Source organism: Carassius auratus, chromosome 6 (assembly GCF_003368295.1).
Source record: "Carassius auratus strain Wakin chromosome 6, ASM336829v1, whole genome shotgun sequence".
Taxonomy (NCBI): domain Eukaryota; kingdom Metazoa; phylum Chordata; class Actinopteri; order Cypriniformes; family Cyprinidae; genus Carassius; species Carassius auratus.
The window spans coordinates 26318405-26340418 of record NC_039248.1 but is presented as its reverse complement, the minus strand read 5'-3'; the positions used below and the strand labels follow the sequence as shown (position 1 = coordinate 26340418).

General features: G+C 33.9%; 1 protein-coding gene across 4 annotated transcripts in view; it reads right to left on the bottom strand.

Moving 5' to 3' along the window:
- Positions 1–22014, bottom strand: part of LOC113104605 (synaptotagmin-2-like) — a 42793-nt gene that overhangs the window by 3526 nt on the left and 17253 nt on the right. For 3 of the 4 annotated variants that reach the window (XM_026266117.1, XM_026266115.1, XM_026266118.1), the window contains 7 exons: positions 10701–10940; positions 9707–9867; positions 5583–5714; positions 2790–2957; positions 1118–1285; positions 901–1018; positions 682–815 (listed from right to left, as the gene is read on the bottom strand). In XM_026266117.1, coding sequence (XP_026121902.1) covers positions 682–815; positions 901–1018; positions 1118–1285; positions 2790–2957; positions 5583–5714; positions 9707–9867; positions 10701–10914 — 1095 coding nt within the window. In that variant the 5' untranslated portion in view covers positions 10915–10940. The remainder of the gene's footprint in view (positions 1–681; positions 816–900; positions 1019–1117; positions 1286–2789; positions 2958–5582; positions 5715–9706; positions 9868–10700; positions 10941–22014) is intronic. The other variant, XM_026266119.1, reaches the window with a different exon arrangement.

Sequence of the window (22014 nt, the reverse complement as noted above, 5' to 3'; positions counted from 1 at the left end):
CGTGTTTTTTTTTACAATCAAAAAATCAACCATTATTCTGGTATAAACTGTTATAACATCATATTGGAGGGAATTAGAAAAATGTAGCACAAAATTTTATTACACCTGCCTATTTTCCAGATGATTTATTGTGTTGGATACAATGCTAATTATTACCATATTTTCTGGAGTTGTAATTAAATGAAATCCTTTTAAGTGAATGTCCATAAATTGTAAAATATGTATTGGATATTAAATTCCCATTTACTTTTAAAGTGCTTCATTTGGGCTTTACACCCCAAAACTAAAAAAAATGACAAAATAAAATATTACAGATTACCAATATTTATTTTAAATAATGTTAACTGCTTCTAAGAAAACAATTACAAAGAATTGTTTTACAGCCTGTTATTAATTAAGTAATTTATTATATTCTGTCAACAGAAAAAGTTTCAAATACATCAGAAATAATATAAGAATTGATTATATTATATTACAACCCTGCACTGAACTTCTTAAAAATCTTAAAAACATTTCTTACTGGTATTTTTATTTATTTTCTCCTATTTATTATTAAAAAAACATTGTATTTTGTCTTTGTTTTCTTGGAAAAATGTTCAGAAAAGCAATGATGAATATGAAAAAATGTTCCATGATGTGACTTTTCCAAACAAATAATAAGAATAATAAACATAAATCTACCTGCATCTGCTCCAGAGGGATCTCAAAGCTGAAGGACTCATTGTAGTACGGGTTCAGTGTGTTCTTCTTCACCGTAGTCTTCTTCTTCTTTAGCCGCTTGCCGTTCTGCAACAGCTGGATCTTCACATACGGGTCTGCAAGAGGTCAAATGTCGAGTTAATTGCATCGGACAGATTAAAGATATCTTGCTGGTCTCGTATATCTCAGCTTGTTTCTCACCAGACAGGCCGCCCACGTCCATCTTCTTCAGGTTCTTGGCTTCGAGGATGCAAACGGTCAGTTTGCCCGCAGTGGGAACATAACGCAGAGAAATGCAGATGTCACCAAGCTTCTCCGGCTGAAAGAAGAAGATTTCAATGGGTGATCATTTATGATTTGAAGGTACTGATCCCGAGTCTTCATTTCAAATCATAAAAGCAGATTCTTTAATAATCACCTCCTCTTTCTCAGCGCTGTCCAGGTCTCTCCACTCCTCGATCGGCTGACCCAGATCCAAAGTGTTCATGGGTAGCTTGACCTCACCGATGATGTCATGCTTGGAGAAGCGGTCGTAGTCGTACACAGACATGACCAGCGTCTTCCCACCCAGCTCCTCGTATGGGATCTAACATGAAAACAATTGAGAAGAATCAATGTAAATTATACATAAAGGTGTTTCAAACAGTGCTGAGTCAGAAATCTGAGCATAGAACATATTCTCCAAACTGTTTTTGCTTAGTTTTGCCATCGATATATAGATAGAAACAGATTATTCAATAAATGTGTCTAAAAATATATTTTCGCTAATTAAAACAAAAATTTTGAATATTGTAATTAATTATTCTTCTATATTCTATATTAAAATATAATAAAAGTTTGTAAAGCAAAGCCTAAAGACATTTTTAAATATTAAAATAAAAGGAAATAGTATAAGTTTGGGACTTCGTTTTAAAAATATTAAAATACTAAATTTATATTATTTTATAAAACGTACTAAATAATATTGATTCAAAAGTGTGAAATTGTGAATCCAAACCATAAATGTTTTTGATCACAAAGTATAACTATAAAATATATGAAAATATATGAAAAATGTGTGACTAATAAGAATGACAACTGATAAACATTTTTTAAATATTAAATTATAATGCATAATAAAATACTATTTTAAATATTTAAATATTATATTATACTAAATATTTAAAAATAATATATCAAATGTGTTTGTGACTATGTGACTCAAAGCCTATAAACTTTCTTCATTTTTTGGTTTAAATACTAAAATATTAAATTACAATAAATAATCAAATAGTATAATATATTAAATATTAGTAACTGTGAATAAAAGCATATAAATGTTATTTTTTTTTCAAATATTAAAATATAAAAACCTTATATATATATATATATATATATATATATATATATATATATATATATATATATATATAATTTGATATCTTAATATATATATATATATTAGCATATAAAAAATTACGTTCAGTTTAGTTGATTTTTCTAATATATATATATATATATATATATATATATATATATATATATATATATATATATATATATTTTATGTTTCTAATAATTTGCATGAGAAAACCTCCTCCTCACTGGGCTTTGTTTTCTTTATCTCACTCGTACAGTGTGCAGATACGGCCGATCCATTTTTAGAAACACAGTCAGCCGTTCTCACTGTAAGGCAGGGGCTTTGAAGATGGCCAATTGTTTCTGTCCTAGATCACTTTTCTCTGTGTGAGACTATTAGAGATCTCCCAGTGTCCATCAGAGGATGCTCGGGCCCCCCGGAGCTCATTACTGACTCTGGGAAACTAAAGCTCATTCAGAAGCTGCTGGAAGCGAAACGAGACATGCTGGTGTTGCAGAAAACCACCAATAAACACTAATGACAGACCTACATCTCTGGAGGCATATCACTACTTTTTGTATTTTATTCAATATTTGTAATGCATAAGAGTCAGGGGTTTACCGATCATACAAGTTTTATAATATATTATCAAAAAACCTGTTTTTGCTGTTTGAGAAATCATACATATATATGTGCTTTATGCATCTATATTTGCCCAACAGAGTTATTTTTAAAATAATAAACTGCTTACCTTGAAGACAAAGGTTTCGTTGAACACTGGGTTGAGGGTCTTTTTGTGCACCTTGGTGTCAAACTTCTTCTTCTTGTCTGGAAGGATGAAGACTCTAACGTAAGGGTCGGACGTTCCTCCAGAGTCCATGGAAATCAGATCGGCGCACTGCATGATTCCCACGGTCAGCTGTGAATGAAAAACAGAAGCAAGGGAAGAGACATAGTGAATATCTTTTAGAAATAATATAAAATCCCACATGAGATCTGTTTGGTACATTTTAAATGATATTAAATGGACAGACAATAGTCAATAGTCTCCTGCTTCTCAGAATTTTCTTGAGAAATTTACACTGAAATTAGCCTTATTCAAATAGAAAACATTTATAATATTTCACTGTATTTTTGATCAAATAAATGCTGCCCTGGTGAGCAGAAGAGACTCTAAACAGTTGTATTGTACAACTGTTCCAGTCTGAAAATCCTCTAGCAATATCATGTGGCTTTATATATATTAAAACACATGGTAAGAATAACGATGGTAAGTCATTAACGATTGTTTAAACTCATTTTGGTTGAGCCGAAAGCATCTTTAGCTACAGCTGTGACTCAGCAGATACTGAGGCGTGCTGCTAAACACCATCATCAGTGAAAGATACAGCGCAGCATGAGCACAAGCTTCCTCAAAGATCATAATACAGGGAACGTTTAAGAGATGTATTAGTTGAAACAATAGTTCAATCCAAAAATTTAAAAACGTTGTCATTGTTTACTCAGCCTCATGTTGGTCCAAACACAAACATGCTGTTATTTTTCAGTGGGACACTTCCTGTTAATTACCCCAAAACTTTCGTACTTAATCATTTAATTGTGTCCAGATGCATCTTAATATATTTTAATATGAGCCAAAATTAATAACTAACAACACGTTTCATTATCCAAAAAAAGAAAAAAAAAAAGATGATAAAATGAGAAACAGTTCATACCTAATTTGATGATTTTGAGTGCATACAAAACTATATGGGCTATTCTACAGAATTGGTCTTAAGTAAAAGTTGGAAGCGTCTTGAAGAATAATTTTTTTTTTTCGAAAATATTTTTTTTAATTTATGGAATATTTGACTTCTCCCCAAATTTGTCACTACCAAAACACAGTAATAATAATTTAATTAGAAGGGTTATATTGACCTATTAAGATATTGCCGACATTGTAAATATCGATTTTTTTGCTATTTTATAAAAAGAAAATTCATACATTTTTCACGATATTTCATTTGTAATTTATGAGATTTGTTGTATTTTGAATCAAATTTTTCTTTGAAATAGGCAAAAAGTTGATCATACTGATTTCAAAGTCAAGGATTTATAAATTTAAATATGCATTGAGCTGAAAACTATCTTAATATATTTGCTGATAATCCAGTATACTTTATTTTTGGTAATGACTGCACATTTTCGGTAGTGACAGTAGCGACCACATCACATTACAGACTTGTAACTCGCATACTAAAACACCACTAAAAAATATTTTAAAAGTTGGATAACTGTACTAAAATTTAGTTTTTTTCTCCCAAATATGAGGATTATGTGTTCCCTTAATAACTCAGAATAACAACCAATAAAATGTGCTTAATTGCATAAAAAAGATGTAGTGACGGTCCTTAAAGTTACAGATTTTTCTTACCTCAAAAAGATGGGCCCTATGAACTCACACATTGTAGCTATGAGAGAAGGGGACAGAGGGATATTTCCTGATCTTAAATTTAGGGGTGTAGTTAAAATTGGTCTCAGACAATGGACTAAACATTAAAACATACACTGTTTTGGTAGTGACATGAAAAAAAAAAAAAAAAAAAAAAAAAAAAAAAATATATATATATATATATATATATATATATATATATATATATATATATATATATATATATATATATATATATATATATATATATATATATATATATATATATATATATATTATTTTTTTTTTTTTTTACAAAATTTTACATTCATTTTACTACAATTATTAAAATAAAAAAAATGGTTAGGGCTTAGTTCCAAATTGAAAATACCCAATAAATTATGATTTTATATATATAAAGCATACTAATATTTTAAATATTATTGTGGTTTCAATAGATAACAAAAGGATCTTAGTAAACATCTAGGATTGCAATACCTAATTGCTTTTTTAAATATGTTTTTTTGGTTGTAGGACAGCATTTTGCATCAATTCTGTAGAAAAGCCCATATGCATATAAAATATCTTAAAATGTTTCAGCTATAATGCACTTCCAAAATAAAAGCAGCCAAATGTAAATTTTCTTTAACAACAAATAACCATTTAAAAGATATCACTTAACCTACAATAAACAAAAGAGTGGAAAAATATGTTCAGTATTGTGTTGGAAAACACAGTCATGATGGCATTTTCTTCTGCCTCTGACCTTGAAATTAAGCATAAAATAATGTCTTAGTAGTCATTTATACTTGTGAAATTGGCCGAAGATTGAATAAAAAGTTGTAATCTGGCTCAGAGGAAGATGGGAATCATGTCTCTGTGGTGTTTTTATTCTGACTGAGGAACATTACAAGACTTTTCATCCTAAATGACTGTCGAAAGCAAAAATGCTACAAAATGCATCATGTTTTGTGATAAAATGTGATGTGCTTTTGCCAAAAACATCCACTAGCATTGGAATCAGCAGTCCAAATTTAGTATGAAACAAATATTGTATTTCATTCGGCAGATATGATTCTGGGCGATGTTATTAGGTTATATTCCAGCGAATGATGTCATTAATCTGATCCTAACCTTGTTATCCTGGAAGTCGTAATCTAACGAATACTGAAGCTTTCCAAGTTTCTCCACTTCTTTTTCTTCCTCCTCTTTCTCTTCCTCCGTCAAACCAGTTTCTCCTTCTTCATCATCATCATCCTGGTTTTTCTGTGGGGCAAATGACACATTGTTTTAGCGAGTCGATATCTGGGATGAAAGTATATCTGGTTCCTGTCTATAAGCATGCCTCAAGCTCAGTTGCAGTAAGGTTGGAGAGATGCTTCTACCTGTCCTGACCTACTGTTATCTGCCTTAGTGCACTCAGAGTATGTTGTCATTCAGGGCTGGATGTTGCAAACGACTCGAGTTCACAATTTTTATTGGTGACACTTTGCTCATCTTGGCTTTCCAGAGTTTAATTTCTTCTTTAATACAATTACGTTTTAACTCATTCAAATCAGGTTTGGTAGTAAATGAAAAACAAGAGAGCTTTTACTGATATGCATAATTTGGCAAGCAAGCCTTTTCTCATCATCAGCATGATAAATTTAACTGTGATACTCCAGGGAACGAGTGATGACAGCTAATTTTTAAAGGAGAGCAGACTCTTTTGTTCTATTCTTGGCGCATGAAATGCTGACATGTCGTTCTTGTGTGTTTCTGAAAATCATCCAAACTGAAGGAAGAGAGAAAAAAAAAATCTATAATGTGCAGAATTAATTTTTTGTTTGCACGAATAGGCCACAATTCCAGCGTAATGCAGTGGACACAAAACGTATTTGGACACTAACCACACTTCAAAATGTCTTGACATTAGTGCATTACAACAAGGGTTTTCGTTTACCATCATTACCTAAGACAATATAGAAAAACAAATATTTAAAAAAGAAATGATGCATCATTTGCATCTCAAATGCCACTTGGTTTGATATTTTAATATCTAATACAATTGAGCCATTTTAAGTGTGGCTGAAGCGTCTAAATAGTTTTTGGCTTGACTTTACGTGAACAGAATTATTATGCTATATGAAGTGAATCCTTGTGCATTACATCTTGGGGACAATATAATGTAGGGCTTGAAATATTAACTAATTTACCCAGGATTTATGACGACTTTAAAAATTTTTATTATATTTTGATAGGAGTTTTAATGTGCCACCAAAAAAAATTGTCACTCTCGAGTCAGTTCCTAACCATATCCATATAGCAACAAATTAAAGGGCACAGCAGATGATGTGCTAATATTAAAAACAAATTCTTAATTTCCATTTGCTTTTAAAAGAATTCACATTTTTTGTTACATTAAACTGAATCGATTAGATGATCACAGAACATGAGCTAATATAAATAAGGTTTACTGCTAGTTCTAGCCCCTGAGACATCAGGACTTTTAGTGCAGTTAAAACAGCCATGCCCTTTAACACATGCATTCATTGTAAGTCTCGTGGCTCGTCTCTTACTAACTCCAAACATCTCGCCAGTATTAGTGAGTTAATAATTAGTTATTCCATTCACACTTCCTACACAAGTACAACTGTTTGTTATTGTATTAAGATCATTGTTGCTCCACTTTTCATTTGCATTGTAACTTTCCTTTGTTTTTAATTGTATTAACAAGCAGCAGGTACAAAAGGCTTAAAACAAGGAAGTTACAACAGCCATTCCATCCAATCCCACAAACGCGGTGCTAGCACTCAGCGGCCAAACAGCTGTGCCGTTCATCCGTCCACCTACCGTAGCGCCGACGCCCGAGAGCGTCAAAGAAATGCGGCGCATTAGACACATAGCGGGAGGAAGGAGAGCAGAGAGAAAGGGAGAGGTTGAACTCACGACACACCATAAAACAGAACCAAAGACAGTCAAGACAGTAAACAACACCAGTGTGAGAAATGACACACCGCAATGTTTAAGACATTTGTACGCAAAGAGTTCTGGCATTCAGTTTTTAATAGGGATGCACGATAATATCGGCACAACATCGGTATCGGCCGATAAAAGCTTAAAATGACCATTATCGGTATCGGCCGATATGAATATTTCTGCCGATGAGCCAAACCGATATTCTCCAAGTGAAATAATTGACCTGTTTTTCAGATGTGAATGTCTGTCTACATTTGTAAAATAATAAATTTATGGTAGAATCAGTACAGAAGAGATACATGGATTTCTCTTCAGTAAAATTAAAGTTTAAATATATCAGTATATATTTGTATATATATCGGTATCGGTATCGGCATCGGCCAAAATTATTTAGAAAATATCGGCATATCGAATATCGGCCAAAATCCAATATCGTGCATCCCTAGTTTTTAAGTATCAGAATATGAAATAAGTGTCTTTTCTATATCCAATGATATCTGTACATTTCCGTAATACTGTAAATCAAGCAAACTTCATTATGCCATCCAGAGTTGAAGTAAATGCATTACAATAACATAAGTTACTTTGTTTTCCCATTTATTCACTGACACCTGTCCTGTCCTCGTCAGAGAGAAACTGGGACTGAGATGCAAAGGAAGAGTTAGCCTGAGGCTCAATAATTTCACTTTTCGTGTGAAAGTGGCCATTATTTTTGTTAATAAAAATTAATAAACAAAAATGTTTAGGTGACAAAAAATAAAGCAATGCATTACTTTTCATAAAAAGCAACTCAGTAACATAATTAGTTACTTTTTTATGAAGTAACACACTATTGTAATGCATTCATTCAAAAAGTAACTTTCCCCAAAACTGAGGGCACAGTATGTTTCTGGAAATGTTTAAGTGTTTGTAATAATACACTGGAGTAACAAAACTAACATTATATATAATACTGACAAAATGCTACCATATCCACCTTATTTTTACCATAAGATTTGTAAATTTTATATGTCTGGCAAACGGTTTCATCTACGTCCAGCTATTTTTAGATGTGCAAAAAAAGCAATTTTTGCTGCAGGATATTGCAAATTAATGTGACTTTCCAAAATAAATTTTACTTTAATATTGCTTTCCATATTACTTTAATGTATTATCTTAATCATGAACTTGTAGTGCAAACAGTTTTACCTTTTACTGCGGCTTGTTGCATTTACATTTAGTCGTTTAGCAGACGCTTAAATCTAAATCGACTTACAAATGAGGACAATGGAACCAATCAAAAATAACAAAAGAGCAATTATACGCAAGTGCTATAAGAAGTCTGAGTTTGCAGGTTTTTTTTAATTACCGGTATACAATAAATAAAAAGAAAACAGAATATAAAATGAATATAGTTTTTTTAAATGAATAGAGTGCAAGTCTTACAGTACATGGACAAGTTTATGTTATTCTTCTCGTTATTTCCTGCTGATGAACCGGAAATCTCGCATATTCAAAGAAAACGGCTTACTTCTGTGTCAAAAAATAATAAGTATATATATTGTTTACCTCAAGATGTGCATCCTTGCGAGAAAATTTCTTGTAATGCATTATAAGTGGAGATTTTCACTGACTCTTTTGTTGCTCGAACTGATTAATTCAAAAACAGTGATGCATTCGGCAACAAATTAAGTGACTGTCTTTAAGAGCGATTCACTGAAGTGTTTTTATAACTGACTCATTGTCATGCTTTAACTACAAGCTGCAACTGATAATATCGATTATAAAATGTTCAAAAAAAGTATAAAAAATGTATAAAAAAGTTACTCAATATTTACATTTTGTTTAATAATAAGAAACTATATTGCATTCACAGTTGTACTGCTGGTCTGAATTCTGTAACATTATTTCATGATACATACCAGAACATAACATAATAATTAAAGCCAGTCATTCCATAGAATGAAACTTTAAAATCTTTTAACGATCGAAATCACTTGAGCAGCACACTTGTTTTCGAACATCCAGTGTACCATTTCTCTTCAAAGAAAACGAAACACTCACATTACTCACAAAAACAGTAAAGAAAAGCATGAAGCTGATCACATAACAGCCTCTCCTTTATTATCAGTGAAGTGAACACACACTAACGTGCTCTGAGGCTTGTTTTCATTTCTTAATGATGCAGCACTCATTTTTGTTGAAGTGCCTAGTTAATACTTAAGGTTAATACCATCTAGTTTTAATTCTAAAATCAAACAGATTGAAGTGTGCATCAGTTGATTTAGCTACATTATGTGCTACTGAACACTGTTACATACATCTCCACCCTGCATGTTCTTCATGTTGAAGCCGTCCTTTCCCTTTTTGCCTTTCTTGTTCTTCTTCTTCTTACAGCAGCATTTCTTAATGATACAGAAGCAGCAGGTGAGGACGAGGAGGGCAGCCACTACAGCGATGGCGATGAGCGCCCATGGAGGCACTGCAGAGCATCATGGGATACAAATTCAAGAAATTATTTAAAAGATGGGTTGTCCTCAAGAGCATGAAGGTGATTTTAAACGTCAGCCAAAAATGATGAAGGAAGTTGTGACAATTTTATGAAATATTACAAATACAAACACTTTTTCAGGAAAAATGTAATAGTGAATTGTGACAGCATGTTGAATTGAAGGAGTAAAGCACATCGTGTTAATGATATAGTTCACCCAAAAATACATTTTTCTGAAAATGTGCTCAACCTCTGGTCATCCAAGATGTAGTAGAGTTTGATCTTCAAGGGAACAGATTTGGAGAAATTTAGCATTACATTACAGTGAATGGGTGCCGTCAGAATGAGAGTCCAAACAGTCCATATATATATATATCCATATATAATAACGCTTCCTCCAGGGAAGCAAGTACATAATCCAAAATAATGCTTCGTCAAGTGAAAAAATTATCCCCTGTTGTCCTCTTACATCAAAGTCCTCCCATATATTTGTTAAGATCTGTTTTGGACGGTTTTCACTTGTAAACGGTGCTTGATCTGTGCATTTTTCTGGCACCCATTCACTGCAGAGCATCCAGTGGTGAGCAAGTGATACAATACTAAATTTCTCTAAATACCACAACAAATTCTCATTTTTGAGTAAACTAAGCTGATCTTATTGCATTGCAATTCTACGGTAGTTCAGAAAGAAGGTAAGCTTGGTCAGATATCTAGGGGCCTGACAATTTGGCCAGCATTTAAATCCATAAAACATCTTGAGCATAATGATACACTATTGATTATCTTGATGTTGTGGGACTGTAAAGCATCTCTGCAGGACTTACATGGGATTTTATCGATCTCATTGAGGAACTTGCTTTTGATTTCCTCAAAGACATCGTTCTTGTTGACGGGTCCCTCAGCCTCGGTGGAGTTGTCCGCTGGTGTGGAGACAGCGGGGGCCATCGTCATGTTGTGTGACAGGTGGGTGCCGCCGGGTCCCGTGGGCTCAGGGCCCACCATGGCTTCTGGCTTCTTTTTGAAGAGGTTCCACTTCATGATCTCTGACTCGACCACTCAGGGACCTTGGAAGAGTTTAACACAATTGAAAGACAAATACATATAACAGAAGTCTGGATGCTTTTTAATCTTAAGGGTGATGAGAAGAAAGAACTGTAGCCTTCAAAAACATCAGCGCACTACCGTCTTTTATGTAGGAATTGCGAAGTCTGCAGCATCAAATGCAATTTTCACAGTATATTTATTATTATGAGAGACTTCAAACCAAGAGCTTCTTCTGGAATAAAAATCAAATAAGCACAAGTAAAAAGAAAAGAAGGCTGAGACCTCTCGGAAGTGTCACAGGCGGCTCTTTTTAATAACGAAATGGATGGCCTTGCATTTAAATAATGAAAGGGAGAAATAAAGCGTCAGAGCTTCAGGCTGTTAAAGGATATGGTGCAAGATAAACGACAGAACACCGCACTGCAGGACAAAACACGAGACAGTCTGTCCTGGGACGACCCGGTGCCTTTGACTTGTTTTGGTTGCTGTACATTTTGCACTAATTTTCCTTTAGGTTATCAAACCAGGATTATCACCTAGAACATCCTTGTATGGGAAAGAATTCTGTCTCTGATTTGACCTTCACTGCAGCATTCACCTCAGATAATGTCAGATAAAATCTGCTGTCACTGCAGATAGCCTGAATGAAAACCCATAAAACCTATGATTTTAAATGAGGGTAGCGCTGCTGGCAGGTTGAACATTCTGCTAAATAATATTTAATATGAAATGAAACAGCAGGACAATACAGTCTTAACAAGGAGCTCTGATATGTATGGGCTTTAATACGTAGATTAAAGAGGTCCGAAACTAGATCCAGGATTTATTATTGCTGGTGGATAGACACAGCAATAACTAAACACTATCAAAAGTAACATGATTTTGTGAAAAAAAAAAAGATGCATAAATAAATTTGGGTCTTTAAAACCTAAAAACTAAATCCTAGAGTCTTTAAACAAACACACACACACACAAAGATAAAGTATTTACTAACGACAGAAAAATTATTATAAGAATTATTTGATTTAGAATTATTATTCAGAAAGATTAATAAAATATTACAACAAATCTTCAAAAAAAATTACAATTATTTTTTTAAATATTAAAAATAATTCATAATAAAATGTTAAAACAAATCTAAATACATTTTTGATTAACATCTATTTTTTTAAGAGTTACATTATTTAAGTCAATCTCTTATTGAAATATCTTCAGCAGATGTCACTGTCAGCAAGCAAAAGAACTGAAAATGAGACTCTTTTGATCAAGAGTTTATATGCAATTATACAAGGATGTTAACAAAAATAATAATACTGAGTAGGTTTAAATGTTCAAAGTGCTAATTAAAGTATTGTTTTGAATGGACATTCATGTATTCTATGAGCTTCGAATTAGAAAATGCATACTTATTATTAGTGGATGACTTGATACAGGTACTGACCAAGAGATTTACTTTAGAGATGTGAACAAAATTGCTCAAATGAAAATTTCACACACTACTAATTAACAATTAAGGTCTTTGTGCACTGGATAAAAAGAAAACAAGTTTTGTTTCTTTGTTAATAAAACGGCATTGAAATGCACACACAAATCAACGCGAATCTGTGAGTTTCAGTCAGTTTAAATATTACATATGGTCTCTGTCACAGCATTGCTTTCTGATTTCTAGGATTTTGAGCATTCTGCTCTTGTGATTGCTTCCTTCCCTTCCAACCGGCCATAGACAACCATATTAAATACTAATCAATACCAATCTAAACAAAGCCAGCTATTGACTATCATTTGTTCTCTGTTCTTCTCTGAAAGAATCAAATGGGTTTGATTTAGCAAATGCACATCTCCCTTCCAATCCACGCTGGATAAATCTTGAAAATGACAAGATCCTGAGCCTCCACTCTTCAATACATGCAAAACCAATCTGCACTTTTAGGTGGCAATCACTGATGATACCAGAGTTCGAAGGGTTGCATTGATTTTCTGGAGTAGCTCGACATCTATCCTGAGCTGAGCTGACATTTGTGCTCAGAGCTGCTTTATTTAGGGCCCTATGATTTCCGTGATGTGGAAAACTCGGACAGAATCCAGTCATAAAAACAGAATTCACTGTTTAATGCGGAATGTCACAGAATTTGTCAAATTTGGTATGAATTAATCAAAAGTAGGTCATTACACTTAATAATTTAAGTTGTTTTATGAATTCAAATAATTAGACATGCTAAAACACAGAATTTGTTGACAAAAAATATGGTGAGAAAAAATAAAACATTTCATAGAGCCCTAAACGTAATTTTTGTTATAATTGTATTAAATTGATGTGAAAATGTATGGTTTCGTGGTTTTAATTAATTAGTCTTTCTTTTTGATGAATAAACTTAAATGTAACTATTGAAAAGGGGTGAAGTAAAATAAAAATGGGAAAAGAACAGAATCCAGAAAAATTAAAACAGAAATGAAACAGTTTGGGGGAAAAAAATAAAACAGAATTTAGTAAAAATTAAAGTGGATTTCACAAGGCCCTATTTACTGACTGACAAAAAAAAAAAAACAAGAAGAAAAGAACACCTTTTTAAAATTATAAAATTAAAACATATCAAACTTCAAATCAAAGTAATAAATAAATAGGAATAACAACCTAAACTCTAAAAAATGTTTATATATGAAATATTATGTATTAAACATTTTATATATATATATATATATATATATATATATATATATATATATATGTGTGTGTGTGTGTGTGTGTGTGTGTGTGTGTGTGTGTGTGTATTATATCTAATATAATAATATCAATTATATTAATATATTAAATACATTTAAAAAATCTGATTACATGTTATAATATTATATTTTCATATTTAAAAAAGGTTTATACGTTTTGATTCACACAGCCACAAACCTTTAATTTATTTAATTATATTAACCTCTGATATAACTATTTGATTATATACTATAATTTTATATTTTAATAGAAAAAATAATATGCTTGATTGATTTGGATAGTCATAAACTTTTAATATCTACTGTTTGATCATATCAATACTGATAAAATATATAATATGAATTTCCAGTAAGACACACTGCTAATTTCATGAAATGTACATGCAAATGCTGATTATGTTGGGTCTGAAGAGGCTGAACACTGGAGATGTGATCTGTCTGAGTTATGGAGGCAAATTAATTTTGAGCTCAGAACTGGGATACGCGGTCAGTCGGCGCGTGGGGTTTCACCCTGATTATGTGACGGGGACACGCTCTGGATTTAGACATACATTCATCTAGATCACGAACGACCTGGAAACAGAAGAAATTAGAGAGTGCAGAGTGAGGTTTGCTTCTGTTGGTGTAGAAAAACCAGAGAAACAGATCCATGAGGAAATCAATAACTCTAGAAATTGTATCTGCCATAAAGCAAATCAAATTATAGGTAAAGTTAAAGCTACAAGCAGTGCTCTTTCATTGATATGCTGTTATTTTATGTAATTCTTAACTGCCTTAAAGACCCTGTTAGCATCCGAGCTCTCCTGAGAAACATCCTTACACAAGCAGAGAGCTTCATAAACATCTCGTCTTATGAATGGAGACAGATAGTCACATCTGCTTCACTGGCACAGCCGCTAGGATGATGACTATCCTCACACAGTAACTGATGACATCTACTTACAGTAGTATCTACACCCTTGGCAATGCCATCTGTACTGAAGAGCCTGCTTATCTCCTTAAGAGTTTTCTCCTGAGGAGATTTTTTAATGGACAATCCTGCAAATCCTGAAAAGAGCCAGATTATAGAAAAATAAAAAAAACAATCCAGTAACTCAGCAAAGCAACACTACCATCTGAAATGACCACCACAGCTGGTCACTACCATGCGAAGTGTTATCCTACTTGGACAAGGAAAAGATAAGTTTTAAACATGACGTTTAGGGACAGATTTATCTAAATACGAATTAAATGACATTTTAAAAAGTTCATGACCGGCTAAACATGAGAGGAAATTTTCTGATTATACAATAGTCAAAAATAATATAATAAACTAGAATTAAAAGTTAGTGAACTAACTTTGATGTTGGCTTGGCCATGGGGCAAACGAGCCACAGTACTTGTGCGCCCAACATACTTGAGCTGCCCCACTACAAAAAATAAATAAATAAATAAAATACATTTTACAGCAATGTCAGTCCATGAATAGCTGTACAGAAAACCTCAAAAAAGAGAGAGAGAAGAAATATATGTAAACTAATATATAAATAAATATATAAGATACATTAATACCTACTTTAACAGCAATGCAAGTAAATGAAAACGTCAAAAATAAATGAATACATAAATACATGAACAAAAATAAACATATAAAATATTTTTTTTATAACAGTTAATTTTACAGCAGTCGGTCTGTGACCAGCTGTACTGAAAAGTAACGTTTGTAATTGCAATCTTCACCAATTCAAAACTTACAATTATTATTATTATTATTTTACAGACAAAACTTTAAAAACAAAGCTGTACATTTTGCACATAAAAACTGTATGTGTGTATATATATATATATATATATATATATATATATATATATATATATATATATATATATATATATATATATATATATATAGATAGATAGATAGATAGTATCTTTCAAAGGTTTAATGCAGATAACCTTAACAAAACTTCTGCAGATGTAGTAAATAGATTAGCTAAACTAACATAAACCAGTCTGGACATATGTGGAAGTAATTTCAGCAGAGTAAAAACAACTTTCACTCTGCCTCAAATATATTTAGCTTCAATTAAGTGGGATAAGACTAGCAATCGATTTGTTCTTTTACACAAGATTCTAGATCAGGTAAGTTGATCTTCAGGGCTTCATGCATTCATGTCCTGCTTCAAACTCTCTTCTGAAATCAGGGAGCGAAGCAAACTGTTCATGCAGCTGGCGAAACAAAAACAACCTGCTATTGTACGCGCAAACATCTATTGAACAGCTTGAAAAATGTTAGCATGCTTTTCAAATAGGGGGGGTGGAGTCTTGCTGAAATGGTAAAGCCCTTACCAGGCATTAGTTCTGTCCTCCCTAATGGAGCCACCCATCCAGAACGAGAGAGCAGCACAGGCTAGAGCTCATCTCACGATCTCCCTCGCATCCGCACAAGCTGCAGTCCCCTCACTGCAGTACAGTCCCCGCTCTTCCATTAGACACTAACCTCCCTCTATCAACTTCACATCACAGTCACTCTCTCGCTACCTTTGAACTCTCTTCTATCTCTCTTCCTGTCCTCTCGTTGTCTCTCGCTCTCTCTCTCATTATGGATTCTGCTCACACTCGGCCGAATGCAGTGTGTTACGCCCTGAGCCGCTAGTGAAGGACAATCTCCAATGATCAGTATGTAAATGTGTCCCCCCTCAGGGTTTGGCTGCTGAAATGTCAGGGGGAAACTGTCCAGGTGTGCACTGAAACTTGTGTTGTGTGGGAGGAAGCAGAATAACAAAGAAAATACAATGCAATTTCTCATGAGCGTCTCACGGGCCCATCTGTAATAAACCAGAAGATATGCGCTACACAATCCTGACAGGAAAAACTAAATGAAGACTATGTACCTGGCAACTATGTGACATTTTGCAAGACATTATATGTCACATTATTCTGAAAGTATTTTATAAAAATAGCTATGGTTACAGCTAGTCCTGAAATTTTTGGATGAGGGTTGCAGTACTGGCATGAGTGGTTATAAATTGTTGTTTCTGATAAAAAAAATGCAGTTTAATGAACTGCAACACTAAACGTGATTTATTGCATTTTTTTAATGCACAAACTGTTCTATGGGCAAAGTGAATGGTAGGAAAGACTGCATTAAAGACTAAATGTTTACCCTGGACCACAAAACCAGTGTTAAGTGTCAGTTTTTTTATTCATCTGAAAGCTGAATAAATATTCTTTCATTGATGTATGGTTTATTAGAATCGGAGGATAGTTTTGGGTGGTTGCTAGGGTGTTTTGAGTGGTTGCTAGTTGGTGTTTTACTGTATTGTGTGAAAACAGTCCAGCACTAGCACGTCTCTGTGATATTATGGTCTCTAGGTATGGCTTGTGTCCCTTCTTCAATGTGTGCCTAGGGGATTTTCTTCCTGTTACAATTCGAGCAGTTGTAGCAATCGCCACACCACTACTAATCAGACCCTGTGCTGTGCAGAAGAGTTTCCTCGGCTCATTTGAGTCCAGACAATGGGAGAAAGGATGAATAAAAAAATATGCATGAATATAGATGGACATGAATGAAAGATTCATTGCCCAGTAGGCTACAGGGCCGTTTGATCTCCCACAATAGAGAGCTGACAGCACAGCAATATGCTGATGTCAATACTGATTATTCAGAGAAATTAACAACAGGGGGGTGGGAGAGATAGAGACAGAGAGAGAGAGAGAGAGAGAGAGAGAGAGAGAGAATGATGGGGGAAAAGCCCTGGCTAGAGCCAAAGACTATAGATATGTCACTCATATCGTTTTGTATGGAAAAAAAATGCAACGCTCAATATGGCTGCTCTATCGAACGAGGTGGGCGTGGCTTCAGCATCCAGCTCTTTCCCTTTTGCCCATTTTCGATTGTCCGGGAGAGTCGTGCGGTGACGCGCTGCCAAGATGGCAACGGCTCGCTCTGCACACTTCAGGAGTCTACGGGTGACGCCACAGACACTACGTCCATGTTTTTATACAGTCTATGGCCAGGGTTCTAAATTAACTTTTTTTATCACCAGCCAATGTGGCTGGTAACTTTCTAAAGTCAATCAGAATTTCCACTAGCCATTTTTTTTTTCCGGTAAAAATAACAAATTATGAGTGCCACTAAATGCATTTGATCATTTTATTAACATTGTTGGCATGAAAAACATCAGTTTATAAACCGTACTCACGAATTCATAAACTGTTACCTTGGTTTAACAAATTGTGCCCACGAATTTCCAATCCGTGCGCTCAGTTTTTGTAAACCGTACCCTCGGTTTTTGAATCCGTACCCACAAATTCATAATCCGTGCGCACACTTTCGCAAAATGTAAACCGTACTCACGGATTCATGCAGCAAGCTCCTGTTAACATACAGTTTTATTGACTATTATTATGTGGAATAGGTTTAATAATAATAAAGGAATAATCTTATAATAGCAACTGATTATTATTGTAAAATAAACCTGGCATTGTGACTAACTCTGGAGTAAATTTTTCCTGTTTTTTCCTGTTCCTGTTGTAAATTGTTTTGGATAAAAGATTCTTATGCATAACCTGTATAATAATATATAATAATGATAAAAATAAAAATAAAGTTATTTTTATCATTTTAATTTGTAGGCTAAATAAATGATTAAAAGAAAATAATTCATGAATTGCTTTATTTTTAAATAAACTTTGATAGTTTTGTAAATGCTTGTCTACAATTCTTTCTTAACATGCATGAAGACTTATTTTTCTGATTTTATTATACTAAGCTCCATCCACCCCACCTGCCGGAGTTAGATGCATGTTTCACTGTCAATGTTATTAATAAATAAGGAGGCCGAAAATAACATTGCATTCAGTTAGAGAGAAAAGGAATGAAAACATAACCGGCATATTATTTGTTTTGTATTGCTTTTTACCCTTATTTTCTTTTTAGCGTTTTTTTTTTTTTTTTTTGGTCATAAAACACAGGCGGCTGTGTCTTATCCTATTGGTGATTAATATAATAATCACTATTAAAATAAACGCTAAAAAGAAGACTATTTGTGAATGCTGATCGTGGACTCATTGGATACTATGAAAAATAATGTTTAATAAACAGAAATTAATCTGCCGGTGGGGGCGGAGCTACAAATGCGTGTCAGTTTACAAATACAAATCCGAGGGAACGGATTGTGAAAGTGTGCGCACGAATTATGAATTTGTGGGTACAGATTTAAAAAACCGAGGGTACGGTTTACAAAATCTGAGCGCACGGATTGGGAATTCGTGGGCACGGTTTGTTAATCCGTGGGTACAATTTGTTAAACCGAGGGAACAGTTTATGAATTTGTGAGTACGGTTTATAAACTGAGGGGACGGATTGCAAAACCGTCGTCACGGATTGATTTTTTTTCTCCTACAGGTGACGTGCGGGGCTCTCCGTAATATCCTCATCCCCTGCCTCGTTACTCTTTTCGCCCCCAGAAATCTGTCCCAACCACCGCCACATTTAGTTTAACCTTAATTTTTTTCTTTAATAGCTAACTCCCTCCTCTTTCAGTCTATGGTCCCTGCTCTGGCTCCATTCATTCTTCTTCCTTGTTTTTTCTGATGGACGCTATACGTTTCCATGTTTTTTCGCGCTGGTTTCACTGCAAACTGCGTGCAGCCAATGAGCATATGAAACGTCATCACGTAGCATTACAGCACAGTGTTCATGGGAAATGTAGGAAGTGCTGCCAGGGGGATAAATGACCGAGAACAGAACCTCATGTCATGCATCACCAGCCAAACTGGCTAGTAAGTTTTAATTAACACCCGCCAAAATGAATTTTAACCCGCATTTGGCGGGTTGGCGGGTGTTAATTTAGAACCATGTCTATGGCCTAAACCCATGCAAACTGAGCTGCATTTCCAGGTACTGCTTTTTCTATGAAACCTGATGTTTGTGCACCAAAGCTGACTCACCAGTTTGAGTGAGTCAATATTAAATTCATGAAGATTACGCAATGGTTGGTAAAGGCTATTAAATGTCAGGAAATACAATAACCCTCAATTATCACTGTAGACATTATAAAGATCATCACATCAGGCTTTCAAGTCCCTGATGGAAGATATGACTTTCCTGACAATAATCTAACCTACATCCAGCCCAAGAACTGACCTATATAGACAACGATACATGAATCATCCAGCTCGGGTCTAAGCTCATCTAATTAACCCCAAATTGTACAAAATGTCCCAATTTTAGCTCTAGAGAAGTGTGTGATTTTATAGGAAGATGTGACTTCATAAATTAACAGTAAGTGTCACAGATTCAAGTGCAATCTTTAATTGTTTCCATTCAAGATAATAACCATCGTCCAGTTATTTGATTGTGAAATGACTTTGCACTTATGCTGATAGAGTACAGTTACATTAGATTCGACAACCTTTCTCATTTTTGCACACACTGTGGTGGAAAATGGCATAATTCTGTAGGAAATAATCTGTGCAGAACAGGTCGAATATAGTTCATAATTAAACTGAAATTACACATGATAACAAACCAGATTCTTCTGCTCTCATGGATCACTCAACACAACCACATTTCCATTCACCATTCACCCTTTTTCACTGCGACAAAACCTCTTTCAATGATTGTTACATGATTTATACACTGAAACAGAATGGCTATCCCGCCCTAGGCAGATTTACAGCTGTGCCGGATCATTTGGGCAATGTGTGCATTACTGGTCCAATCAGACACGAGCTGGGGAAGAACGACTGAGATGCCCCATAAAGAGTGGGATGCTTCATAATTATGACATGACAACTTAATGGAGACACAAATCTCATTTTCTTAACTCACTTATTTCTTCTGCATTTAAATATACCACATCGCCAATCCCAAATGGAATCTGCTCTTTCTTAATTTTCTGCATTGTTTTGAAGGTAAAAATCAGCAGAATTCTGTTTAATAGATTTAAATGCAATGGTGAAATGGATTCAACAGAGCTGAGAACTTTTTGAATAATGGACGTTTAAATTCTGCAGGCATGTATGTTATATTATTATTTAATGCTGCATACAATTTACATAATAGATTAATGTTAAATATTGCATTATAGACTATTTAATTAGTAGAACTACTTATCATGTTATGTAAAGGTCACAATTAAGCTTTCCTGTGTGAGTGAGTGTGCACAAAACATTAAAATATTCTAGAATCAAAACATCCAAACTCCACATAAGGAAAGTGGAAACGATATGCATTTCATCCATCATGCTCACAAAGGCAATTACATTCAGTTCAGGATTAATTGATATAATTTGTTTAGCTCAGAAGCCCTTAGGCAGTGAATTTTCTTTTCAGGTAATCCTTATATATATTATAATATACCACGAAAAACCCCGTTTAAACAGTATCTACCTGTGTTTCATAAAGTACACAAATACGAGGCAAAAGAGATTTGTAAGAATTTTACACCATAGAACAAATGATACCAACACATAACTATAAAAAGTATTGTTAGGGGTTTATTCAAAACCATAACCCTCAAATATATAAGTGATGCTCAGCTCAACCAGAGCTACTAATAAAACATTCAGCATTGCTTCAGGCCCACAGGACACATATGATGCAGGTATATTGCAGCAAAACTTCCAGGAAGATTTTCTGTACAGTTCTGTACTTATTTTAGTGTTTAGATAAATGTTACACATGTAGCATCTCATAGTCAAGTGCAAACACATTCTGTAAGTATGCAGATTAAGGCTGTCAAAAAAATACTAGAATTTCAAATATTCGTCAAATTTAAAATAAAAATCCACATTTGAATGCAAAAATGAAGCATTCAAATTTTAGGTGTGTGTTAAAGGGGCAGCTTTATCAGTGGCACTCAAGATGCGATGACAAGGTGTCGTTGCATTATGTTTTTTATCAGCCTATCCATTTAAAGCCACTAGATGCGGCGCTGTTGCACTGTTCATTCAAAATATTGTGAAGAAAAGAGAACATTAATTCAGAGAAGATCTTGTTTACCTCCCAACTGGAACCAAGCCATTCACACAAAACACATTCTGCATTTTACATATTTTCTATCTATCACCATTGCACTCGCGTCTCGCACAAGAAATCTGCATGTTTAGAAAGCCATGTAAAATTAATGCAAGTTCAACTTTGAAAAAAAAAATGAAAATTTTAAAAGAAAAATGTTCTCTGTGTGATTGGCTTTCAGCCCTTTGTATTAAACTATATATACTAATGCTGCTTTATTTATAGTTGTTTAAGTAACTTAATTAATTGTAAGTGGTTTTTAAGCATTATTGTAAACATTATGCACTCTTTTCACGCTCTTTTCATGTTATCTTATTCTTTGGATAAATTTGGCTATCTTAAAGGTTTTTCCCATTATTTTAATTTTA